Genomic DNA, 22,831 nt, shown 5'->3' on the forward strand with positions numbered 1-22,831 from the left:
ACACAGTGTGTGTTTCCGGTGCGTTGTAAAGCTGGCTCACAGAATTCGTGTTTTGGTTTGCATCCTCGATTGTGTATCTACACTTTATGGCAAGTGTTGCCGTTGCAACGCGTGTATGAGCAAGGACGAGTACCTCCGTCCGTCATGCCGTGCAAGATTCTCTATCTTTCCATCGTACGGCATGCTGTGGCATTATGTAAGGAGATGCCTGTACTGTTTTCCAATCCTAACACCTGTTCATATCACTGCAGACAGATGCACAACTCCTTCGAGGTTGACAGCCAGCTTCCGGTGGCTGGCGCGTAAGATGTCTCTGCGTGGCAGCGTGAAAGGTGGAAGGTTGGTATTGTGAGCCCCCATAGAACGAGGTCTCACTGCTGTGTGACCCGCGCGCCGAACAATCACGTGTAAATCGTGTGACTCTGTGTGGGGCGACCTGAGGCTCCGGAGGCATTCACAGGTCCAAGCAGATCATCATTGCTCTTTGTGCGCACGGGGATAACCACATTTTTTCTGATCGCACATACATGTCCGCAAGCGGTTCTAGTAGCACGACATCAATGCCCTCTGATGCACACGTGAATGACCACACTTCCTCTGATCGCACGTATGCGTCACCCGCGTTCCTAGTAGCAGTCATCATAAGCACATCTGTGCATGCGCACGTACTGTCTTCCGAGCATCATGGCACGTTGGCACTCGCTCGGTTGCGAGAGAAAGTGTTCCGTAAGGAGGAGGCACCGGAGAAGAAAGACTGCGTATCTTCAGCCTGCGACGATGGGGTGGACAACCCCATGGATAGCGCCCTGTTGATGCCGCGCGACCTGGTGAACATTAGTCCTTATGCAGCGATAAGGTACGATGTACAAAAGGACCAAGACACAGAGTAGCGAGCGCACGCGGGTTTCACTGCAAGAGTGCATCAGACACGATCTCATGCAAACCGCGAGTACAATAAACGAAGGACCAAGACGCACAACAACGCGCGGAAGCAGGTCTCACTGCGAGGGTGCATCAGACATGTTCTCGTGCAGACTACGAGTATCTTAAGCGATGGCAGCATTTGCTCCTCTTCTTCCCTTCAGTTGAGCTGTCAACACGAACTCTTCCAGTGCTTGCGGCCACAAATATAGTACGCCACTGTATTGTTCGCAACAACGCTGCACTGTTCTGGGGGTGCGTGACACAAGGTTAACAGCTGCACGAGACAGTGCTTCTGCTGCATCGAAGAACGAATGTGCATACGCAAGTACGCTTCACTTCAGCTGCCAGCAGACGACCCTTCTTTCATTGCTGGTACCTGCTGTCGGACTTTGCGCTCTGATCCTGCTACGGCTTAAGAGTTTAAGAGTAGAAAGCGCCTCAGTGTCCCGTGAGCCGCTCGACGTGCATGTGACAGCAGCTTGCAGGCGAAGGCTGACAAATCATTATCTTTGAGACAATCCTAGCTTCCCAAAATAACAGGACGGTTGTGCGGCCGTTGCAACCATACGACGGTGAGTCACACGTTGCAACCGCTCTCAACCAGCGTATGGTCGCTGCAGATGAGAACGACGCAGTATATGCATTGGCAAGCGAAAAATAAAAGTGGAACAGCCAACGCAGAGCAAGGGCAATAGTGCAAGCTCACAGCCGATGTAGCGTGTACGTCTGAGGCCCCTGAGCGCCACATACGGAATGATCCCGAAAGGATGCGCCGCTGTCAGAACCAGCCAGCGAAGAGGGAAGCATTGTTGCCGGTACATCCTCTCTTTCCCCAACACCATCTGCACACAGCAGCTGGAATCGCATGAGTAGCGCAGGGTTTATTTGCTGTATTTGACGAAGATACCCATAGTCCCAGGATACATCTTCGCTGAGCAGCGGTGATCATGCGCTCGGGTGAAGCATATACATAGGCGCATGTAGATGGGAAGGTGCGCCTCGTCCACATCGGAGCAATCAAGAGGGTCAGTCAAAGGTATTAATGTACGAATGTATATCTATGCAAACATAATGCAGTTACAAAGAGGCAAAGGTGACCGTGGGATCTCGCTCTTCACCCTGACAGCGCTAGTGAAAACCGCAGAAGCCTACACTCTTGTGTCCATAGGTGTGCAGGTCATCTAAGCTCTTAATTGAATGCTAGACCCCCTCTGTGTACGCGACGACCTGAGATATATCTGCGCACCACACACAAACTTCTCGTGCAGCGAGTACGAAGGCCTGTGCCTGCCAAACTGTCTCGCGTAAGGCGTCGATGAGCACCTGCGCAAGGTATATATAAGTACATATACACAGATCGAGGAGAGGTGATTTCGCTTTTTGCTCACAATTCAATCCCACTAAGGCACAGAGATCCACATCTGCACGGGAAATGACTGTAGCTTACGATAACGCCGCCAAGGAGCGTGCGCCATTTTGTGAGGCTATGACCCTTTCCATTTTTCGGAACTCAGTCCATGCGGGCTCGTTTACAGATAGGCTCTTGTACTGCAGTAGTGCCCAGAGCTCTCCTCGTGGCAGATTACCCCGCAGCGTCCGATGTACAACGTAAGCTCGTAACAGCTGCAGAGAGAAATGGCTCAGGGACCTCAGCGCATCTCTGGGCCGTGCATGAGAGCATATACCAAGTAGTCATCTGCGTATTCGCGATGGAAAACACAAGTGTGCATGCTTCAGCAGAGAACAGACCGGCAACGTACTCACTACAGGATGGTAGAGGAGGACTGCGACCATGGCAACTAGAGCGTCTCCCACGCAGTATCAGTTGTAACACCTGCAGGCCCAGCAGTACCAGGGGAGGCGACTTGTGGGCGCCCACCCAGTGGTCTCGTGTGTACGCGTCAACACCAGCGGCTCCACACGTGTACTAGGTAGTGCACGCGCAGACTCGCAACCGTGTCTGAACCGTACACACTTCTCAAATCGTGCGGCTGTGAAAATTGATCCTTTGGCCGCCTCTCACTTCGCACTGGAGTCCATATTCCGAGCCCAAACGTTTCCAGCGAAATTCCCCACTAAGCCAATGACGACAGAACAGTGTCATCCCCCTCGAGGAGTCTACCACAGCATGATGTCGTAGAGTGATCAGATGAGGTATGGTGATAAGAATCCAGTCATTTTAATAAGCAGCCGGGTTCTCGTGGGTCATTACTGCGTAGAGGTGACTACTGGATTTGGTCCTTTAGAGTAAATTTCGGTAAAGTTGAACACCCACGACTGTCTGCGTGAGTGTGAAAGGGTGCCAGTGCCAGTATCATTCAGAAGCTTCTGCTGTGGTGTTCTCTGGATTCTCCGCTGGCTTGCTGACAACACACAGTCGACTAACGCTAGTGTGTCTCTGCTCTGACAACAGAGGTGTTTCGTAAGCGGTTGAACACCCATCGCTCAGCAGGTGTGCGTAGGGGGGTACCAGCAGCAGTGTTACTGAGACGCTTCTGCTGCGTTGCTCCCCGTGATGCTTCGCGGGTTTGCTGACGACACACAGCCGAAAAATGTGAACGCTTCCCTACTGCAACTACAAACGTGTTACGAAAGCGGGCACTGCAGGAGCTGCACGGCATCTCGCTCTGCCCCGGAGCCCTCCACTGGTTCTGGATTCTCTGGCGAAGAGATACTTGTACTTCGTGGGTCCCTAATTCTTCAAAGCCAATTATATTCTGACGTAGGCGCTATGCAGTCTTGAGGGTGGTATTGTTACCCTTCAGCGCGGATAGCTTGCGGCAAACACGATCCCTTTCACGGGCCCCCGAGAGCTGTGCTCTTTTTACGAGATGACCGTATACGGCCAGCTTTTGTGTGCAGCTGATACATACTGCCTCGTGGTGCCGCTGCTTCTTTGTGTGTCCGGTACGCCTCTTCGCGTAATTCTTGGTGGCCGCGCTGCTGATGGCCCTACCGCTGTTGCCGCTGCTGTTGCGTAGGTCCCTCTCGTTGTATGCGGTTGACGGTGATGCTGCTGCTGCTGCTGCAATCGATGCTGCAGTGGTCTTGCAAAGCTTGTGCCACTTCTGCTGTGCTTCTATGGGACAGCTAACCGGTCTTCCCTCTTCAAGTTTGTACTTATGCTCCCATCCTTCAGAAATTCTTTGGCTGCAAGCTTGCTGCCCTATCATGTAGTCTTGGCGGCGCGGATGCTGTGCTCACCGGCCCCCCCAACCCCCCGCACGTGTGCTGCAGTGTAAGCGAGAAGGATCCGTCTCCACGAAATTCTGAAAACTGACCGCACATCCCAACTGCTAGGAGATGTGCTGTAGTGTTCCACAGGTTCTGTACATTCTGCTGCTGGTTGTAATACTAGCGTGACTGCGTGCTCGAGCGAAGGAGCCCGACGCTTGTTCGCTCGAGCGCTCTGTCGTTGTTGCCGAGGCTGTTCACAATCTGGAGCCCCATCTGCAGGCTATGAAAACTCAACCAAAATGTCGAGCCATCAAGTACGTTGATGGCTTTAATCGTCCACCGTGCTGCAGTGTGACTGCGTCTGACAGCTGCCGCTAATGCTGCTGCTCCTGTTTCGTCTTCTCCTGCTGCCTTATCGCCGTACTAGGTATTTCGCTTCCTAGTCAATTGTGCGACACGACACGACCTTCCCTTCTTCCTGCTGTCTCCTTCCAGCCGTTGCCAACACCACCGCCATCTTACCACACTATCCACATCCACTCAAGCATATGCTGACGTTACGGTCTCTGCCAGGCAACCACCTATTGGGCTGCTGTTACTGCCCCTAGTGCTTCGACTGTTGGTACCATTCATACTACTGTACGTTCTATTGCGTATAGTGCCCATTTGCGCAGGAAGAACACGCCTCGTTTCACGAGCCGAATGTGTCCTGCGGGGTCACATCGTTACACGGAGTCGGCTGTTGCCCCATCAGCGAGGATGTGCCACAACTTTGCGACTGGAGACTTCGAAGCTGTTCAGTCGCATTTGTTTCTCTTTGCTCTTTTTTTTTCCTCTCCACCTTCTTGTGTCTCGTCGCACACCTACTGACGCAGAGGCAGTTTGCGCCTTTGTCGTGCGCTGATGATTTACACTTAGCAGCCTTGCCTGGCGCCATCCTCTCACCTCTCCATCGTTAGTACTACCGATGAGCCTGCTTCCGGTTTTTGCTACTTTTCTGCGTGGCAGCCAGCGTCTATTTTCGTGGTAGGAATTGCCGGCTGCAGCAAATCCCCTAACGACCTGAAGTGGTGCTGGTCCAACGCCCCTGGTGCTTCTTCTCTGCGATTTAAAAACCCGTCTCTTCGGATCGCATATAGAAGAAGAGCCTCTTTCTGCAACAGCAACTGCAGCTCAAGCAGCAAGGGAGTCGTCTGCGCTCACTTGTCTCGTATGCCATCGTGTACAGGTAGCAATTTCGGCTATGCTACACCCCTTTTCATGGACAAGGGAACTAGCGCCTATTATTCTTCCAGGGGTCTAACGGTCGTCACGGTAGTAACTGGGGGAGAGTACCCACTTGCTGGAATTATAATATCTATAAACAGATTTCTCAAGAGTGATGAATGCTGCAGCAATAGAGCTGACACCAGAGCTGCCCGTGAAAACGCGTTGTTCCCCCAACATTGTCTCGTTAGCACGTCCATATACGTTTTTCCCATTTCCCAGCAGCCGCTACAGAACCAACAGCGTTGTCAGTACTAACAAGAAACAACGAAGACAAACATCCTTTATTAGCTCAAGTACAGTCACACGTGAAAGGAAAACAAACGAAGGACTAGCAGTAGGTGTAACTCCCGCGTGCAAGTTGAGCACGTTCTCTGTAGTACCAACGCACTTTTTAGCGAGATTTTGTGACAGCACAGTATCACCAACAGCAGCCAGCGCGATTGGCAATGTCCCTGCTGTCGTTCCCACTGCGTCTTTACTTCCTTTCAACGTGTCTCGCAGAGCAGCCGCTACAACACCCTCTCGCAATTATTTTTGTAGTAGTACTATTGCTGCTGCTTTTAGTGAAACGAAAACGGCGTTATTCCTGCTGCCAGTCCTACTTACCATACGTACACGGTCTATCGTCTTCATACTGCATTGTTGCCGTCTCTCAAAGATGTGTTATCAGCCATTACTGAAAAACACAGATGTTTGTTCCCCCTCATCGTGAAGAACTCTTACTCTTTCCTACGTTTGCTGAAATCTACCCAGTCCTATGCTCGAGCTGCTCTTCACTACAACGACGCCTCTGACTCCCGTCAGGCTCGCTGCTGTGTGGCTGCATCATCGTCTTCTCCAACACTGTGGCTACAATACAGCGGTTAATGCTGCTGGTGCTTGTAATATTAAATCCTTGAGGACAACGCCCCGTAAGCACAAGCCGCATGCAAACTGTATCGGAACACTTTTTTACTCAGTAGTGTCTGCCCCACGGCTGTTGCTCGGGGTCCCACTACCACATTTCATAGAAAGGAGGTCCTTGTAGTTCCCACAAAAACCTTACCTCACAAGAAAATAAGATACAGGAGTACTGCTGCATTTGCTGTGGCTGGTTCTGCTGCTGTTAGTGCTGCTACACCTGCTGCTGTGACTGCTGTTGGCCGCACTGTTGATGCAGCTCTACGGAGCAGCGTTCCTGTTGTCGCTGGTGACCTTCAAACTGCCATCCTCTTCGGTACCAGGTCCCCTTGCCACTTCTGTGTGACCGAACGGAGCTTACAGCATCATCGCTCCCGACTGTGGGTGCTACTGCGGGTGCTGCCTCCCCTTCCTGTCTGCCGTTCTTCAGTTACACGTCCCGTGCTGTTAATAGTAATGCTAGAAAACTATTTTCGAGAGCTTCAGCTGTATCATTCCCTAGTGCATTCTCTCCTCTAGCTGTGAAAGGTGCAACTTTAAACGCTGCATCAAGTGGGAAGCCTTCTCATCAAAACAGTGTTAGAATTGCTGGTGTTACTGCGACTGTCACGAGTGTACGACGGTCGCCACTTGAACGCCCTTGTGCTGCTGTGACTACACGCACCGCCGTTACACCTGCCAAGGTCGCGCGTAAAGGATACCATGGCGCTACACACAGACGCCCTCGCAGACGGCCTTGGAGCCCTTTCTTCTTCAGCAACAGCAGGAGCATCAGCCACAGCAGCAGTAGTGCCAGCAGCTGCAGGAACCTTACAGGCAAATGGGGTGCCTCATGCGTCAGAGCAAGCACCGGCAGTAGGAGGTTGTGCAGACGCTTCTAAGGGCAGCGCTCCGTCAACAGCAGCAACACCCGCGGCAGTGGCATCCAGCGGGGAGAAGGACGTTGCAGAAGGGGGAGCTGCTGCCGCTTCGAAGAAAGCGCAAAAAAAAAAGGAGAAGGAGGCAGCAAAGGCAGCAGCCCAAGCCGCCAAAAAGGAGGCTCAGGGTAGGAGTTTCTACACCAGTAGCAGCCGCACACCAATTACATACTAGTCCCTTATTTTTTCTGTGCGCACGTGCACTTTCTCACGTTCTACTACTGTAGCGCGGGCACGTCCTCAAAGCTGCATGTGTCTCGGCTTGCCTCTGAATGGAGTCTAGTCTGCGTGTGTGTGTATATATGCGTAAGTTGCTTTAATGGTTCTCACGTAAGTGTGTGTGTTTGTGTGTGGAGTTTTAACAACTGCTTGTGATCTACCTCTGTGTGTGTGTGTGCGTCTGTTGGCGTACGTCTCTAAGTGGATCTGATTGTTTGTGTAGAGGTGCATGTCGGAGTGTGCCTGTGCACGTGAGTGTAATCCTGTAGCTGACAATGTATGTGACTCTGTGTACGCGTGTTTACTTGTCACCGTCGCCCTTCGCGCTTCCGTTGGTCCGCAACTCTCAACTGCACGCTGGCTAGCTGTCTTCTTCTCTTTCTTCCGATCTTTGAGGAAAGGCCGGAGAGTTTACTGCGCTGAGAACAGGCATACAGAGCAAGAAAGAGAGAAAAGAGAGATCAACGGTGGTAATCTAGATCCCCTCAAGTTACAGACGACTGTTGTCCATCTTACTCGTAACGAGCATGCAAACAGGCTTCCTTACAACAACACAAACTTCTGTGATTCACGTAGGAAAGACATGCATGTGCTGCTCGTACTGCAATGTGTAAGCTCTTGAGGCTGATTCACTCGAAGTGTGTGTGAGTGTGGCTGCACATATGCCTGCACATATGCCTGCACATGACATGCCTCCAGAGGCACGTACGGTATTCCTTCATCGCTGAGCGTCTGTGTGGGAGAAGAGGAGGTGGCTAAGAGAGGTGGTTCGCTGAGCAAAGGAAGAAGGCATACTACGGGCTCGCAGAACCTTAGTCAGCCGTACACAGAGCACGATCAGCGGATACAGCCGTGGGATCGTGAGTGATGTTTGCTTCCTCTAGCATTGAGCCCTACGGACTGCAACAGCAACAGTATTGCACCGTAGGACGGCTACTGTCAGCCGTCGAGCTTTCCGTTTCCTACGCGAGGAACTGATGCTACTAAGCAAGCACAGTCAACTCCCACCGCTTGCGCTTTGCAGGACTCGTAGGGAGAGGTGACGCTGTCTTGCCTGGTGTCGGCAGCCCGTGCCAAGGCCCTCCGTTCCTTTCTGTATTGCGTAGTGATGTGGGCCTGCTGCACGAGATGGCACGGAGACGAGACGTGGGGGCTGCGTGGTGTTGTTGGCAGTTCGAGACGAGACGCCTTCTTCTTTCCTCTCTGTGATGCGTGGTGTTGTGGCTCACAATATGAACCAGGTGGCCCGAAAAGAACTGTTCTCCCTCTGTGTTTCTGCTGGGTTATGCTGTGGCGGATCGGCGCGCTACAAATCAACAAACATCGTGTGTAAGAGCCATCGAGGGAGATGGTGGACGGGCAGTGTGCACGGGAGCGACGGGCGGACCCGGACGGTGGTCTGAGAGCACTAGAGCGCCGTTTGTGCGTTGGCATATAGAACTTTGTGACTAGTCAAAGATACATTTGAAAGGCTCTACGCTGCAGTGCAAACCATTGCTCCGTCCTTTCGGAACGTTGTACACGCTTGTTTTCATGGAGTATTCGGACATGGGCGTATTTGTGTGTGCAAAATTACGCATACCCAGCGAGTGTGCGTGGCAGATGCTCTGTATGTACGGCAGACGCGCACTCATCAGCGTGTATTCGTGCGTTTTGATTGGCACGATACGTAGCGCCTCGGTATTTAACGCGTAGTTCGAAGCAGGTAACGCAGTGCACGAAGTAGTACTGACTCTCCGTTTTGATGTGGAAAAGTGTGCGACAAATTCTTCGTCCTAAAGACGTGTACGTGCATGTGACAAGAAAAATTCGTGCCTTTCGTGTGTGGTTATTTCATCAGCCACAGTCGTGCGACTGCATCTATTGTATGTGATTGTAACTTCGGTGTTGTACATATGTCTGTGTGTTGTAATTTTTCTCAAACTGCAGAAACAGAACACCAAGCAGCGCAAGCTGTGCTACATAAAAAAGTGATACACCGACAGGGAAGGATATGTTTGGGTATCTTCCGTTAACTTGGAAGGACGCAAGGGAGCAGAGGGGCGGTTCCACGCGTGTGGTCACCCATCGACAGCCTGCAGCAGCTGCTGAATCAACGCACGCAAGAGCAGCAGCACCACCAGACGCGCGACGTTGCAGCTGCTACGGGGAATGAAGAATTGGGGCGGTCAAAGAGGAGGACACTGTGGTCGTCTGGGTACGCGGACGGCTTCAAGAATCTCGCGGCAAAGGTATAGCGGAAGTGGTTAGAATACATTCACACGAACCTTTTCTGTCTATATTGACTCGCATAAGCCCTGCGGAACCCACAAACAAACACACACGTACATAGCACTACTCCGCCCGGGCAGTTACACAAGGGAGGTGTGTAGTTGCTGATAGCTGTTGATAAGTGTAGGTTGAGGACTGAAATAGTTTGTGCATCAAGTGTGCCCTCGCCCTACGGTCGGAAGCTGAAAATTTCGGGCGTTTCTCCGCGTTCTTGTGTGTGCAAGCAAAGGGGAGAGAGAATTCTTACCACACATATATATGAGAAAGGTGTACGTCTACTTGCATCTTCATAAGTATATATAAAAGCACGTCTGCATGCTTGTATATGCAATGAAAACTCTTCTTTAGGTACAAGGGCAAATCGCCTCTAACCGACGGTGGGCCACCCATAGTGGAAAAACTATCCACAAGGCACTTCTAGTGCTTTCTCAAGCTTCTGTATTTATGTGTAATATGTTTAAACCACTAGCTGTTTCAGTGATATTCCTTTGCTTATGCGTTACATCTCAGTGTAAAAGCTTTCCGTGGTGTTTTTACTACCGCTTGCTCTGCTTTCCACTGGCTGCGCGCCTAGTCTATAGGTTCATCGGCGTCTCTTGGAAGCCGTCTGCTTTATAACAGACTTCGTCTCTATTACGTGATCGACGTACGCTGGTCCAGTGCAGTTCTTCTGACTTCCTTATTGTCGCAGCAGCGTCGTACTATTTGTGACTGTAAAACATGTCTGGCGTCTTCGTTCCTTTTGATTTTGTATACACTCGCGAAAGGGCTACTCCCTACCCTTTAGGAGAAGGCTGGAGAGAGTCTTATTCTTTTGTATCTACCGTCGCACTCTTGAACTCACAGGAGGACTGCATCTTGCTTTTGCGAGAGAATGGGGCCTCAGTGCAATGCGTACTGGATGCGAAGCGTGGAGCCACATCAAAAGAGATGATAAAATGGACAATAAGGTTTGCCGCTTGAGTCCATCGTGGACGTTGAGGCGCTTGTAGTGCCTGCAAGCCGTCACCGTGCAAGCAGCAACGGAGCAACATATTGAGCTGCTTCCTCGTCGGATCTATTGCGTCAGCGCTGCTGCCCAGGTGCTGCCTTTTCAATTCAAAGATGCCAGCAGGAGCACAGAGGGCGAAACGACGACTGCTCCGACATCAGAGGCAGTGAGTGCAATAGAGAATGAGTGAAATACTTCCGTCTGCATATATGGAAGTATGTGTGTATGTGTCACGTTTCTTTGTACGCATGTGTTTTTGCACGGTTACAATTGGGGACACACGAGATCAGAGGCGCAGTAGTAACTGAGGGACTCCCTCACACCTGCCGCATCATAACACACAGTATTTGAATAGGGCGGTCGTACACCCACAAGGGAACAGCTTCCAAGCACGCAGGTTTGCACGGACGAGAAAGTAGGGTAACACAAACAAACCTGCACGCGTACGTACATACACTCAAGTGTACAATCATTCATGCGTACGTACATTTACCATGTATCTACACATAGACTCATGAAAACACCGTCGCAAGCACAGATCAATCGGAGGCGCGTTTTTTTGTCTGTCTGTCACCCAAGATGTCGCACTTCTCTCAGCTCTCCATCCCGCCTTCTAAGGTGTTATTTCTCCTCTTTTCCACCGAGTATGTACCCCCGCCCACGTAGAGTGAGTGCATTACCTTCTCCGTACTCCGGTGTCTTGTGTCACGTCTATCAGATTGTCTCTGGATATGAATCTACCCATGATTTAGATCTGCTCTTTGACGTGCTCTCCGTGGCACTCTATCTTTTTTGTGGAAGCTTTTGCCGTGCCTTTCCATCCTTGCGTGAATTTGACTGCTGTTGGCTCTACGTCTACAAGCGATAGTCACTAGCCTTGTGTTTGGTTTCTCCGTACAGATGTCTCCCTTGAGCTTTCTTTTTGGCTTGCTCTGCATGTATTTTTTTCAGAAGTGATGCACTCGTTTTCTCCTGTCGCTCTCCAGAGGCTCTCCTATCATCTAAGTCGTGAGTGCTTGAATCATCAGAAAGTGTATCCACAAAGCCCCTTTAAGTCTCCACTTCCGTTCTGCTTTTTCACTCTTGCCTTTTATATTTGTGAGCGATGTCTCTGCAGGCACCTCGAGTGGCGTTAGATACGCGTCTAGACCATCGCGTAATGGATCTGCGGACTGCTGCAAATCAGGCTGTCTTTTCAATTGTGTCCGCTGCCGGAGCGTTGTTTCGAGAGTTTCTACTGCAACATCACTTTGTCGAGATTCATTCGCCAAAACTTATAGCTGGGGCTAGCGAGGGAGGCGCCTCCTGCTTTACGCTGCAGTACTTTGGCAGAGACGCCTGCCTCGCGCAGTCGCCGCAACTATACAAGCAGATGGCTATATGCGCGGACTTTCCCAGAGTTTTCGAAATTGGTATGTATATACGTAGGACTTCAATGGAGTAGCGCTAGCAGTGTATGAGGAGCTGAGAAAGAAAAGCAGTGAGCAGCAGAGTAGGCCAGGCAGTGCCTTATTCAACAGCCACGATCGTGATGACGCTCTCTCCTTTTCTTTGTTGTTTAGATTCATCCATGCTAAGCAGCAAGAAACAACACTGCAATGAACGTAGTATGCGTTGAAGGGGTGCTGATGGGAGATATAACATATGTAGGAAAGGAAGACGAGACAAGCACACATCCGTGGGCACAGAGGCTTCCCTGACAGATGAGTATAGTTTCATCCAAAAACTGAACGAAGCTTTTAACACAGAACACAATGAGCGAACGGGACTACAAAGTTTTCCGAAGGGATACACGGACACGTGTGTGAGCGTTGACACCCTTTCAGATGGGCACACGGACGTGTGAAGGACAAACGAGGGGTGCCCGTAGCCCGGGTAACTGGAAAAAGACGCAGATGCCTCCCGGCTAAACTACTGAGGCCGACTAAACAACAGCAACAACAGAGTCGAGAATAAAAGTTGAAGGCCACCATGCACTACGGAACAGAATATGGGAGAAGAAAGTAAAGCGATACCGAGGGAATTTTAGAGTGCACTAATGGCATTGAGCGCATATCGGTGGTGCAGTACGTAGGGTGAGAGAGTAGAGACAGTGACTTCGATATTAAGGTTGACGGGAAAAACTACAGCAGCCTGTGGCCACAGCTCCGATGGAGTACTCTCGTCGAAATTGTAATCCACCAGATCTCCGTGCTGTATCTATCTACAATCCGTACAATTGCCACTGGAAGGAAGCCTAGAGTTCTACATTCTACAAAGGTTCTAGCTGATGGAAGCTCAAGATGAGAAGAGCAGGGAAAAGGTATGTAGGACGACGTTTGGTCTGCAGTCTGCAAGACAAGGCTTCATCACGATTGTGTAGTGCGGCGTGGTTCGAGTCAACAGAGCTTAAAAAGACAGAAAGGGATGTTTGAAGGAATGAGCAACCAGCAAGTAGTGGTAATATAATACAATGGAAAGATCGAAACAACCGAGTGAGAGGCAGGGAGTTCAGACAGACGTACAGAAGAGTCTTGTACTGTGTCGTGCCCAATCAGCTCGATGTGATACGCAAGACCGCAAACTTGGGGGGGTAATGTCTCGGCAGGAGGTGTGTCCAATACGATCTATGTCTTCGAAGTGATACCGCATTGCGCATACACCACACAGCCGGAGAACAAGCACGGGGGGGGCACGGAGGAAAGCAAAAAAATCCAACGTAGGAAGGGAGGGCGGAGAAGTAGGAGAAGAAAGATGAGTGGAATACACAAAGATTGACACTTCTTAGGAAGAGGCCGGGCTCGCGCATGATGTTCGTAGTGATAGTGGTGCATCGTGAGACACGTTCGGCGCACATACCCAACAAATTAAAAGCAGATACGTGGAAGAGCTTCCCGGCACTTTCTAGCAAGCCAACGACGGAAGAATGACAAGGGAAGAGAGAATCCATACTCCTGTGTAGAGGAAATGGTGAGAGAGACTGAGCACACAGGTCGTATGGGAACCCAGTTCAGCACCCCAACTACAAGCAAACGAGATGAGAAGACTAAGCACAAAGATGGGGGCCTAGGTTGACTACTACTAGGTGAGAAGCAAATGAACGTGGGCGCGTAAGGACAGCGAGAATGCGGTATACGGAGGCTGACTGTCTTAAGCACTAGACAGTATACGAGCACACGGAAAATCATAATATAGAAAGCCTCAACATTATATATGGAGGACTCAGGAACAGGACACTGAAGAGGCACACCCAAGAAAGGTGCACCAGCACAGGCTGGATAAAATTGACGGCAGAGAAGCAAAAGCACAAAGGATGGTGGAGATTCCACCGTTGCACAGTGGGGAAGCATCAGTCCACCGCTAGTCTTGACAGGTACAAATGCGCTGGAACTGCAGTGTCCTTGCTGTGAGAGTAGACCGCAGAGACGAAGGGCTCGTAGTCGGCGGGGACAATGAGCTCTTGCCGCAACGAAGAAAATGTTCAGTGTAAACGGTGATGTTTGAGCCATGTCCACATTCATAAATTTGCATGAGTCTGCGTGGTTTCGTTTTAATGTGAATAGGACCGCTGATTTGTCTGGAGGTCGTTGCGCATTCAAGGAGTTACGGAATCCCATCACACGCGTGCATTACGCAAATCCACACGCGGGCATTTGAATGCGGAAACTAGTGTTAACAGAGCTGCGAACGAGTTCCCCTCACAGGTGCTCCTATGTCCATATGAAGTTAGATACATCATTGTCCGCATATGTTCCAGAAGTGACGGCATTCTGGGGAAGTTCAGATGTAGGCTGGAGAGTTTCGTCGATGTACACAGATAGACAAGCTTCAAGAGATGGAAGCCCAGATCACACGTGCCTAAGAGGCTGACAGTTTACGGTGAGCCCGCGCAAGCGGCGTGACTACTAGAAGAAGTAGTTTCAGGTTAAACGCTATCTCGTCCTCGAGAGATCCTTGTCTATACATTTTGTGCTTGTTTGGCAAGATAGTGAACACCACCCGCTCCTTCAAAATACGAACTACGCCATTTAGAAAACGAGTCACGCATGAAATTGCTGCGCAGGCACGTGTGAATTCGCACACGCTCCTTTCATCGGTAAGTGGTGTACTGAGGGTGGTTCAGACAGTATCTCCTTTGTGCACAATGGTTGTGCCGCTTGTCGCTGCGGCTGCTGCGATCAGAAGAGGTAAAGAAGCGGTGCTTTACCACCCACGTGCCTGACATTCTTGAGGAGAACGACGTTGTGCGGATACGTTGCTGCGCCAAATAATGTTGTGAGATGTTTTATTGTTTTGCTGCTGTGCTCAATGGGCTTGAAGAGAGGCGTTCGGCTTAATGAGTGTGCTGCTGTTATTGCTCGTGGCGTACGTGTGCGGCAAGCTCCACGGCGTCACGTATACAGTACTTTTACATCCAAAGGCGTGCATGCTTTTGGACGACAATACGCATATGATATTGCTTCTGCTGTTGGTAGTGGTAATGCTGCTGCCTGCGATGCAGTTTTGGCAACCACGTTTGCTGCCGTCTTCGAGTGTTTCGGAGCCACTTTTGGTGTTTGAGAGAGGCAGTGCTGCTGCCTCGGGTACGCTCCGGGTTTCCAAGCGCCCCGCGTCTGCGGCGGCCCAGTGAAAGATGTGCTGTTGCCGAGGTCTTTTTTTGATCCGCAGGGCCAGTATTCCGAGCGGAAAACAGCAATACCCATCGCCACCTGTGCGAGTTTACTGGAGTTGATCTCGAAATGGAGATAAAAGAGGACTACACTGAAGTGCTTGATCTTCTTGATAGTCTATTCAAATATGTTTTCGCTGGACTTGAAAAGCGCTGCAAGAAGGTTAGGTCACTCGTTACATTTGCGTATCTCTGCCTGTAAGCAAATATATGAATGCTTGTAGCTGTGTGTAGTAGTAAGCATGTTAGACAGACTTAGCGGCGTGGCACTTTTGTGTATTTTGTTCCCGCAGAAAGGTCCACAGAATGCAGAAGAGGAGACAGCATCGATAATATAGATGTGCCTTGCAGGCGTAGAGCAATCGAGCCGTGTATAAGGCGTGAACGAGTTCTCAGGCAACGAAAGTTTGTGAACATTGTACGATTGAGGAGGGCCGAAAACATACTGAAGCTTCCGACCGGAAGATTTACCTGTTTAAAGTGAAGAGCCAGAGTTTACGTTTCCTTCTTATGTGCTACAGGAGATCTGCGTCATGAGAAGCCCATCATCATAGTGATTGTTAATATGATTTATAGGCAGAGAGGTCTGTTGCGTGGGAGTATCTTCATACATACACCTGGGCATCGGGAAAGAAGGATTAGGGCGAGCAGGACTGTCGTAGATACAGTTTGACTCGAAGGAGAGCAAAAGGGGACTAGAGATCCTTTTTTTGTGCTTCCAGCAGTCTCTGTTAGGTGAACAGGAGAGGTACTAACCTGCTCGAAGGGACTGCCTGCTGGGGGGACCCAGGTGAACATCTTTGAGTCTGCACGGGGATGGAAAGACTCTTGCCTGTTGATATATAGTGTTTCAGGACTGCAGTACGCTCATGTGTATGCGCCAGCGGAGGAGAAGCAGTGCAACTCTGCGGCCTCATCTGCAAATTTTGATGAGGCATATATGCTGCAGGCACATCTGCCTACAGCAACGCACTCAAACGCACTTAGAGAACGAAGCTAGATTCTGCTTCTGCCTTGTGGCATGTGTATGTACACGCAGGCCCCCTCCGCGCGCGGGGGACGCACACATAGCCCAATGATTTCAAGGAAATGTTCAAATACATTTCCATTCTCCTGGGTACTGGACCCTTTCCTGTATATGTGTAAATGTTGAGCCCGATGTGCTAGTTTTACACGCGTTCAGATGCTTCTTCGGAAGGAGAGGAAAAGTATATGAATTAACTGATATCTTCGTGTGTGATACATACGCATTTGCACGCACATGTATGAAGATTTATATTGCATGCACCCGTCTTCTAACATCCTCTTCTTGATCTGGATGCGGTCGTAACAAAAGCTGCAGAATAGGGCTACATGCTATCCGCCGTTCCGGTACATGCACCGAGCAGTGCTACTGGTATCGCGGCCGTATCGGTGTCTCTCCCTGCATGTGGTTTGCTGTTGTTATCCTTTCGTACAGGAAATATCTGCGTTTCATGCGCAGTATCCTGCAGAGCCGTTTGTTTGGCAGGAGCAGACGCCGCGACTCACATTTGCAGAAGGGGTACAGCTGCTACAAGCTGCAAATTGCAGCGGGATACCTGACGACATATCTGCGTTTGATTTGAATACTGAACAGGAAAAGTTGCTAGGGAGGATTATAAAGGAGAAATATAATACCGACTATTACATGTTGCTTCAGTATCCGACGAAGGTTAGGCCGTTCTACACGATGCCAAGCCAGAAAACCCGGTAAGGTGTATCCGTGTGCTTCCTCTACCTTCTCTGCCCGTATGCATATGCAGGTAAGCATGCACAAGCGAGTGTCTACCTGTACGACGGAAGCCGAATAGCTGATAGCGCCTAGGTGTTGACACCTCTGCTCTAACTCATCATTTACTTGGGGCAGAAGTGCAGGCAATGATCCAAACACATGGCTAGCGCACCCGTGCCATGCTGTGCAGCTGCGCTCTGGTCTCAGACCCATTTCATGAAGGTTTTGTGGATGACCGCTGGTAGAGATGTCGTTTACCTCGACTGATAGTATTTGCCCAAGCGTATTGATTGTAGGATTACAGCTGAAGAACGCGTGCTTGGAGCAGTGTGCACGGTATACTACAGGATATTGATCTTTTTTACAAACACCATCCCTCGTAGCAGCTGCCGTACCCTTTTTGCTTCTAAGACTTTGACCGGCGGTCGCGGCCCATGTCGGGGCTGCTGTGGCCGCTCTGCAAAAAGCACCAATAAGTAGCTTCGGGGTACGTCGCCAGAAGCAGTACACTTGCTTCTGACTGTGATGTTTGCTCCTAGCTTCACCTGCCTTCCATATGTTCATTTGGTTTGATGCTACCATCGCATTTCTTGCGGACACTGGTTTTGCAGGAATTCTCCAACTCTTACGACTTTTTCATGCGCACGGAAGAGATCATCAGTGGAGCTCAGCGAGTTCATGATGCAGACGTGCTAACAAAGCGTTGCGTAGAGTGCGGCGTTCCTCCTGCCTCGATCCAAACCTATATCGATGCCTTTCGGCTGGGAGCTCCTCCACATGGGGGTGCAGGGTTGGACTGGAAAGAGTCGTCATGCTGTTTCTTGGTAAGGCGAGATCAACACCACCACCATCTCCGCTGCCGCATGGACACACCGCCTCAACGGAATTTGGGTGATGTGTCAAACAAAACGACCATAACGTGACGCAGTGTAAGACGCGATTTCCGACTTCTCCTAACAGCGTCGTCTTCAAAAGCGTTACGAATGTGCGTGCGCCTGCCTCTATGCACCTCTCTATATATATAGATGTCTAGATGTATTATGAGTCACGATGTGGATGCAAAGCATCGCTATTTCGTGTAGCGCTGTTCCATACTGCGCCCTATCAAGTACACATGTGTCTGATAGCGCCAGAGCACCTGTGCGTAGCGTGCTGGCGCGAGTGGGCATGCTCTTTTTTGGGCGATCCGACGCCGTCCACAGCTTTATTTTCCGGTGCAGCCGCTAGCAATATCTTGAGTTCAGCTGGACGAACACAAGAGAGGGTGCACAGCACCCGACGCATGATGACGTCTGCGTCCGCAAGAATGAATACAAAGATAAGCATGCGTTTGCAGCCTTGCGGACATACGCTGAGGAAAAGCCCCATGGGTGTACCAGGATGTGGATGAATGTGTTCAGAAAGCTGTGAATATCGAATAGTATGAGCGTACGTAGTTTCAAGGGCGGAAGTACAGCACGAGACATTGTGTGTCTATTGCCAGCGTGCATGAGGCACGAGCCAGAGCTGCCAACGGATTCGACGCGGACACTGATGGAACATCACGGCGCACGGATTCGACGCGGACACTGACGAAATATCACGGCGCACGCCCTGTACCCCATTATCAACACAGGCGATGTCACCCATTGCGCATGAGACAGTAGTGCAAGCAGGAAGGACCTCTGGCGCGTCCCCACGTGCCGCTACAAATATACATATATACGTATGTCTACAGAGTAATAGCTAGGTACGATTGCATATATGTACAGGAAAGCAAGAAAGGAAAGTGGACGCGTGTGTGCACTTCCACCCACATGCTTAAGCAGCCTGCACTCGCATGTACTTCATTTGACACAGGTGCTCGCAAGCCTCTAGCCTTACCTGTGGATGCCCAAGTATGGCCTTGTATGAATAGAGGCAAGCGCGAATGTGCGTAAACGCAGGTACGCGCCAAAGTGTTGAATGACAGTGAGATGGTATTTGCGTATACCTCCGCGTGCATGGCTGTACCACGGGTAGCACATCCGCATATATCTCCCTGTGGTGGGTGTGACATTTGAAAGCGTAAACGGTCGACTGCAGTCGACTGTCGACGAAGTTTACTCAGTTCTTTCAGCACTGGTATGAGTTAGCTCTCTGTAGTATCTGTATGAGAATAGTGGATTCCGGTGCGTACATCTACAAGGATTAATATTCTACATATATGCGACATGTATCTGTAAGAGAATAGTGGACTTGGTGCGCACATCCTCAGAGTATCAGATTTTGCATGTGTGCAACGGATTTCTGTGAGAGAATAGTAAATATCGGTGCGTCTATCTACAAAAAACAATATTCTACGTATGCGCGACAAGATGACGTGAGAGCGCCATATCTGGAGCTATCTGTCTATCTGTTGTTGCAGGAGCAAAAAATATCCGTCAAGTTTCTCTCTTCCCTCGCGACCCAAAGCGCCTTACTCCTTGATTAGCCTGGAAAGCCCGAAGCACAGTACCACACCGGCGCTGGTGGTATTCTCTGACTTGCGGAGGTCCTGTGACAGGTGATTTTGAGGCGTTGGTGCAGCTCCCTTCTGTATCGAGCATGGAAGGACAATTATCACCATAGTTTCTATCCGATTCTTGCTTAAACGGCATTCAGGCAGACGTACAGCTCCTGCTGCACCTCAGGCTTCTTTCGGCGAATCGACCGTGCAGCTGTGGTTGTCAAAGTGTCGCCTTAACTCAATCCTAACTAACACTTATTCTGGACGGCATTGTAGGATTGAGGGCCGGCATTGACCGTGTCCTCCGTTGTGCAAAGCAAGTGGCATTGGGAACTATGATGATCGCATAGTCGTAGATAATTGAACTGCAGCAAGAAGCAGCGAATGTAAAAACACACTTCTGCCGGCACGTCTCTCCACCAGGCACATAGCTGAGACAACCCCCCTCAGCTGCTGGCTCGCGTTTCAGAAGCTGTAGCAGCTCGGCGTTCGAGTGACAAACTGCTACGTCAGAAATCCTAACCTCCCTACGTCAGAAATCCTGACCTCCCTTCGATAGAAAGAATTGAGGCCTAGGTGTTGGAGGACTTGATGCACCCTACTCAAGGTACTGCATGCGTATTCGTTTCATGGTGCAGTCCAATTCTGCACTACTGACATCGCATCGTTTGTTCCTCGTACAGAGAATATACTGCACACCCGGGTTGCAACCCCATTCAGAGGAAAGAAGCAACTCTACTGGAAGCTCCATAAAAGGGAGGAAAGAACGCACTCGCTGGATTCCGCAACGCTGCTGTGAATGAATGTGGCCTTGAACTCATGCTTCAGTGCTTCGTAGTGCAACAGCCATCGATATGCGGGCGGACGAATTTGTGCGCCACTTGACACTCTGCTCGTCTATACTCTCTAGGTTTACAGTGACTATTTTTCGGCCGTGGACCAGAACAGCAAGGCTTTCGCAGACGCAGTGTTTTGCCAGAACAGCAAGGCTTTCGCAGACGCAGTGTTTTGCACAGATGCGGCGTCACCTGGGAGAGCCGCGACGACGCAAGGATGTTGTATCAAGCTGATGAACTCAGGTCTGGGAACAGTCAAAGAGTCATGCATGATACTGGCATACCGCCCTGGCGCTACCCTGTGATCATGCGTATTGTGTCCGATTTCGTGCGGATGCGTATACGAGTACGATACCTAGCAGAGAGGGCAGCACACAACATAGGGTCTGTGCATCTGTTAGCTCATTCAGGACACAGCGGTCGTTCCTGGTTTGCGGAATTCGTTCTCCGTCGTGGACGAAGACGAGGCTTCTGTCCTCCACCGCCACGGTAGCTGAATGCCGGGGGAATGTTGTTATGTTGTCCCAGTACTACACGACCCCATTTAAACTTGTGAGGCAACGTGTTGACAAGTAGCACCCGCGCATTCTCGCCGTCGAGCATGTCCCCCTGTGGAGACTCACCTGCTCGAACCTACCTGAACGTCAAATTCGCCACCGAGAAGCTCTTAGTACATGTAATCAAAGGAGTTGCTTCACCTTCACGCTTTAATAGTTGCTCAGGGCGCAATGGACAGAAAAGGAGGGGCTAATTACCGGCTTTGCAGCAACCAGTCGATCTGCAGTACTTCCCCGTATAGGCTCTCTCCGTCGGGTCGCGGTACGGGTGTTTGGCCGTCCTCTGAGATGCCGGCCTACAAGGGGGCTCTCATAGCCTTTCTGGCTCAAACCGATAGACTAGACAACAGATGGTTTTGTGAAAGGTGCTGCTATCGTCTGCCGGGGTCTCTGGGCACCGCCGCTCCCTATTTAGATGCAGACAGCTATCACGTGATGTTCGTTGTGAAAGACGCGCTGCAGTAGTCGAGCCCTGCGGGGCCGACGCGGCCTAATGACGTTGTGTGCCAGTTGGGTAGCCCTTTACGTTGCGGATCGGGCATCCGCGCGGCAGAAACCACGGCACAGCGCGCTGCGATAGCAAGTGAAGCGCTACTGGGGAGTGTGATGACCGCGCATGATGGATGCGTACTTTGCTGGAGTCACCACGGTGGCCCTCCCTCGCCTTTGGCATGTAGTACTGCCGGAGCTATTCCAGGTTTCTAAGTTTCAGGAGTGGGCGTTTGCAGACAGCAGAAAAGGTAGGTTTATGCGGGAGCCTGTGAGAGGAACTCCACAAGACAAGCAATCGGTACAAGGAGGAGAGCGTTTGCTTTGTTGGCCTCTTGACCCCTTCACGGAAACTGGAGCTCAGGATTTATATTTGGTTGCTCCCGTGATATCCCCTCGTACGTTATCGTCACGGTTTTTATGGTGCCCCGATAGATCTGAACTTGCTTTAGTGTCATACATTTTCATGCTTTTAGGCATAGGCCTCTATGCACGAGTGAGAAGCGCCTATATATATTCTCTCTGCTTTGTGCAGCCCCTTTAAAACACGCCACTGAGAACTGGATTCCAGCTGCTAACGGCGATTTGGATGGACGGCTTCTGTAATTTGTTTTTTCCCTAGCCCTTGTACGTGGTATGCCTCCAGTCTTCATTTCACTCCCGCAATACTCTTTTTTGCTTGAGGAAGATCTGTACTATATATATGAAAGTACGTAGGGCTCTGACAATCTAGTGACGTGCCCCGCGACTATAGTGATGGGTGGCGGTCCTGACATATAGACAGGCTTGACTTTAAGATCACACAATGCAGTCCGAGGCGCCGTTGTCGAAGCGGCCAGTCCGACGCTAGTAGTGGGGCTGATGTTCACTGCCAGAGGATGTGGTGCTTAGAGTGCATTATTTGTATATACTTCCCTGCATCAGAAGACACCGCCAACTAGGACTCGAGGAAGCTTTGAGTCAGCGACTGCGGGTGCTCTCTTACCAGCGCCACAGGTAATAATGCGCCACACTGCGAATTCATTGGTGCCTGCCTTATGCGCATGGAGGCGTGCGCGTGCAAGGTTGCATTGCTTTATGCTGAGGCTGGATGCGTACTCGCCATGAAAGTCTTCCTGGCGGTCCTGTCTTCAACGCATCTCAGCATTCAGAGTAGAATCGGAGAACGTGCTAACCTGCGCAGTCCAACTCGTCTTCATGAGTGCTCGTAGATTCAACGGGCCCATTGTACATCGTTAGTAATGCGGTCCCGAAGCTGCTACCGTGCTGGGCGCATTTACGTTAGGTGGACGCTCTAACCTAGAAGGATCTATTATGAGACGTAGTTCTAAAACCGCGAAGAAGATTGGCTAGATCCCTACGTTTTTCTCATCCTACGTGTTATTGCTACAATTGTGAGTGTTAAGTCCCTGA

At 50.6% G+C, this 22,831-nt stretch overlaps 1 protein-coding gene across 1 annotated transcript; it reads left to right on the plus strand.

Moving 5' to 3' along the window:
• Positions 1–560: 560 nt before the first annotated feature.
• Positions 561–19,517, plus strand: LOC131478879 (aspartate--tRNA ligase, cytoplasmic-like). The gene is given in 15 exon segments (XM_058659497.1): positions 561–856; positions 6,060–6,169; positions 7,172–7,315; positions 9,336–9,391; positions 9,394–9,458; positions 9,564–9,642; positions 10,527–10,625; positions 10,627–10,680; positions 10,682–10,834; positions 11,786–12,080; positions 15,316–15,479; positions 16,776–17,054; positions 17,681–17,858; positions 17,861–17,893; positions 19,456–19,517. Coding segments are annotated over 15 exon segments (2,067 nt in total).
• The last annotated feature ends 3,314 nt before the right edge of the window (positions 19,518–22,831 follow it).

This window comes from Ochotona princeps, unplaced genomic scaffold, assembly GCF_030435755.1.
Source record: "Ochotona princeps isolate mOchPri1 unplaced genomic scaffold, mOchPri1.hap1 HAP1_SCAFFOLD_4474, whole genome shotgun sequence".
In the NCBI taxonomy this organism is placed as follows: Eukaryota; Metazoa; Chordata; class Mammalia; order Lagomorpha; family Ochotonidae; genus Ochotona; species Ochotona princeps.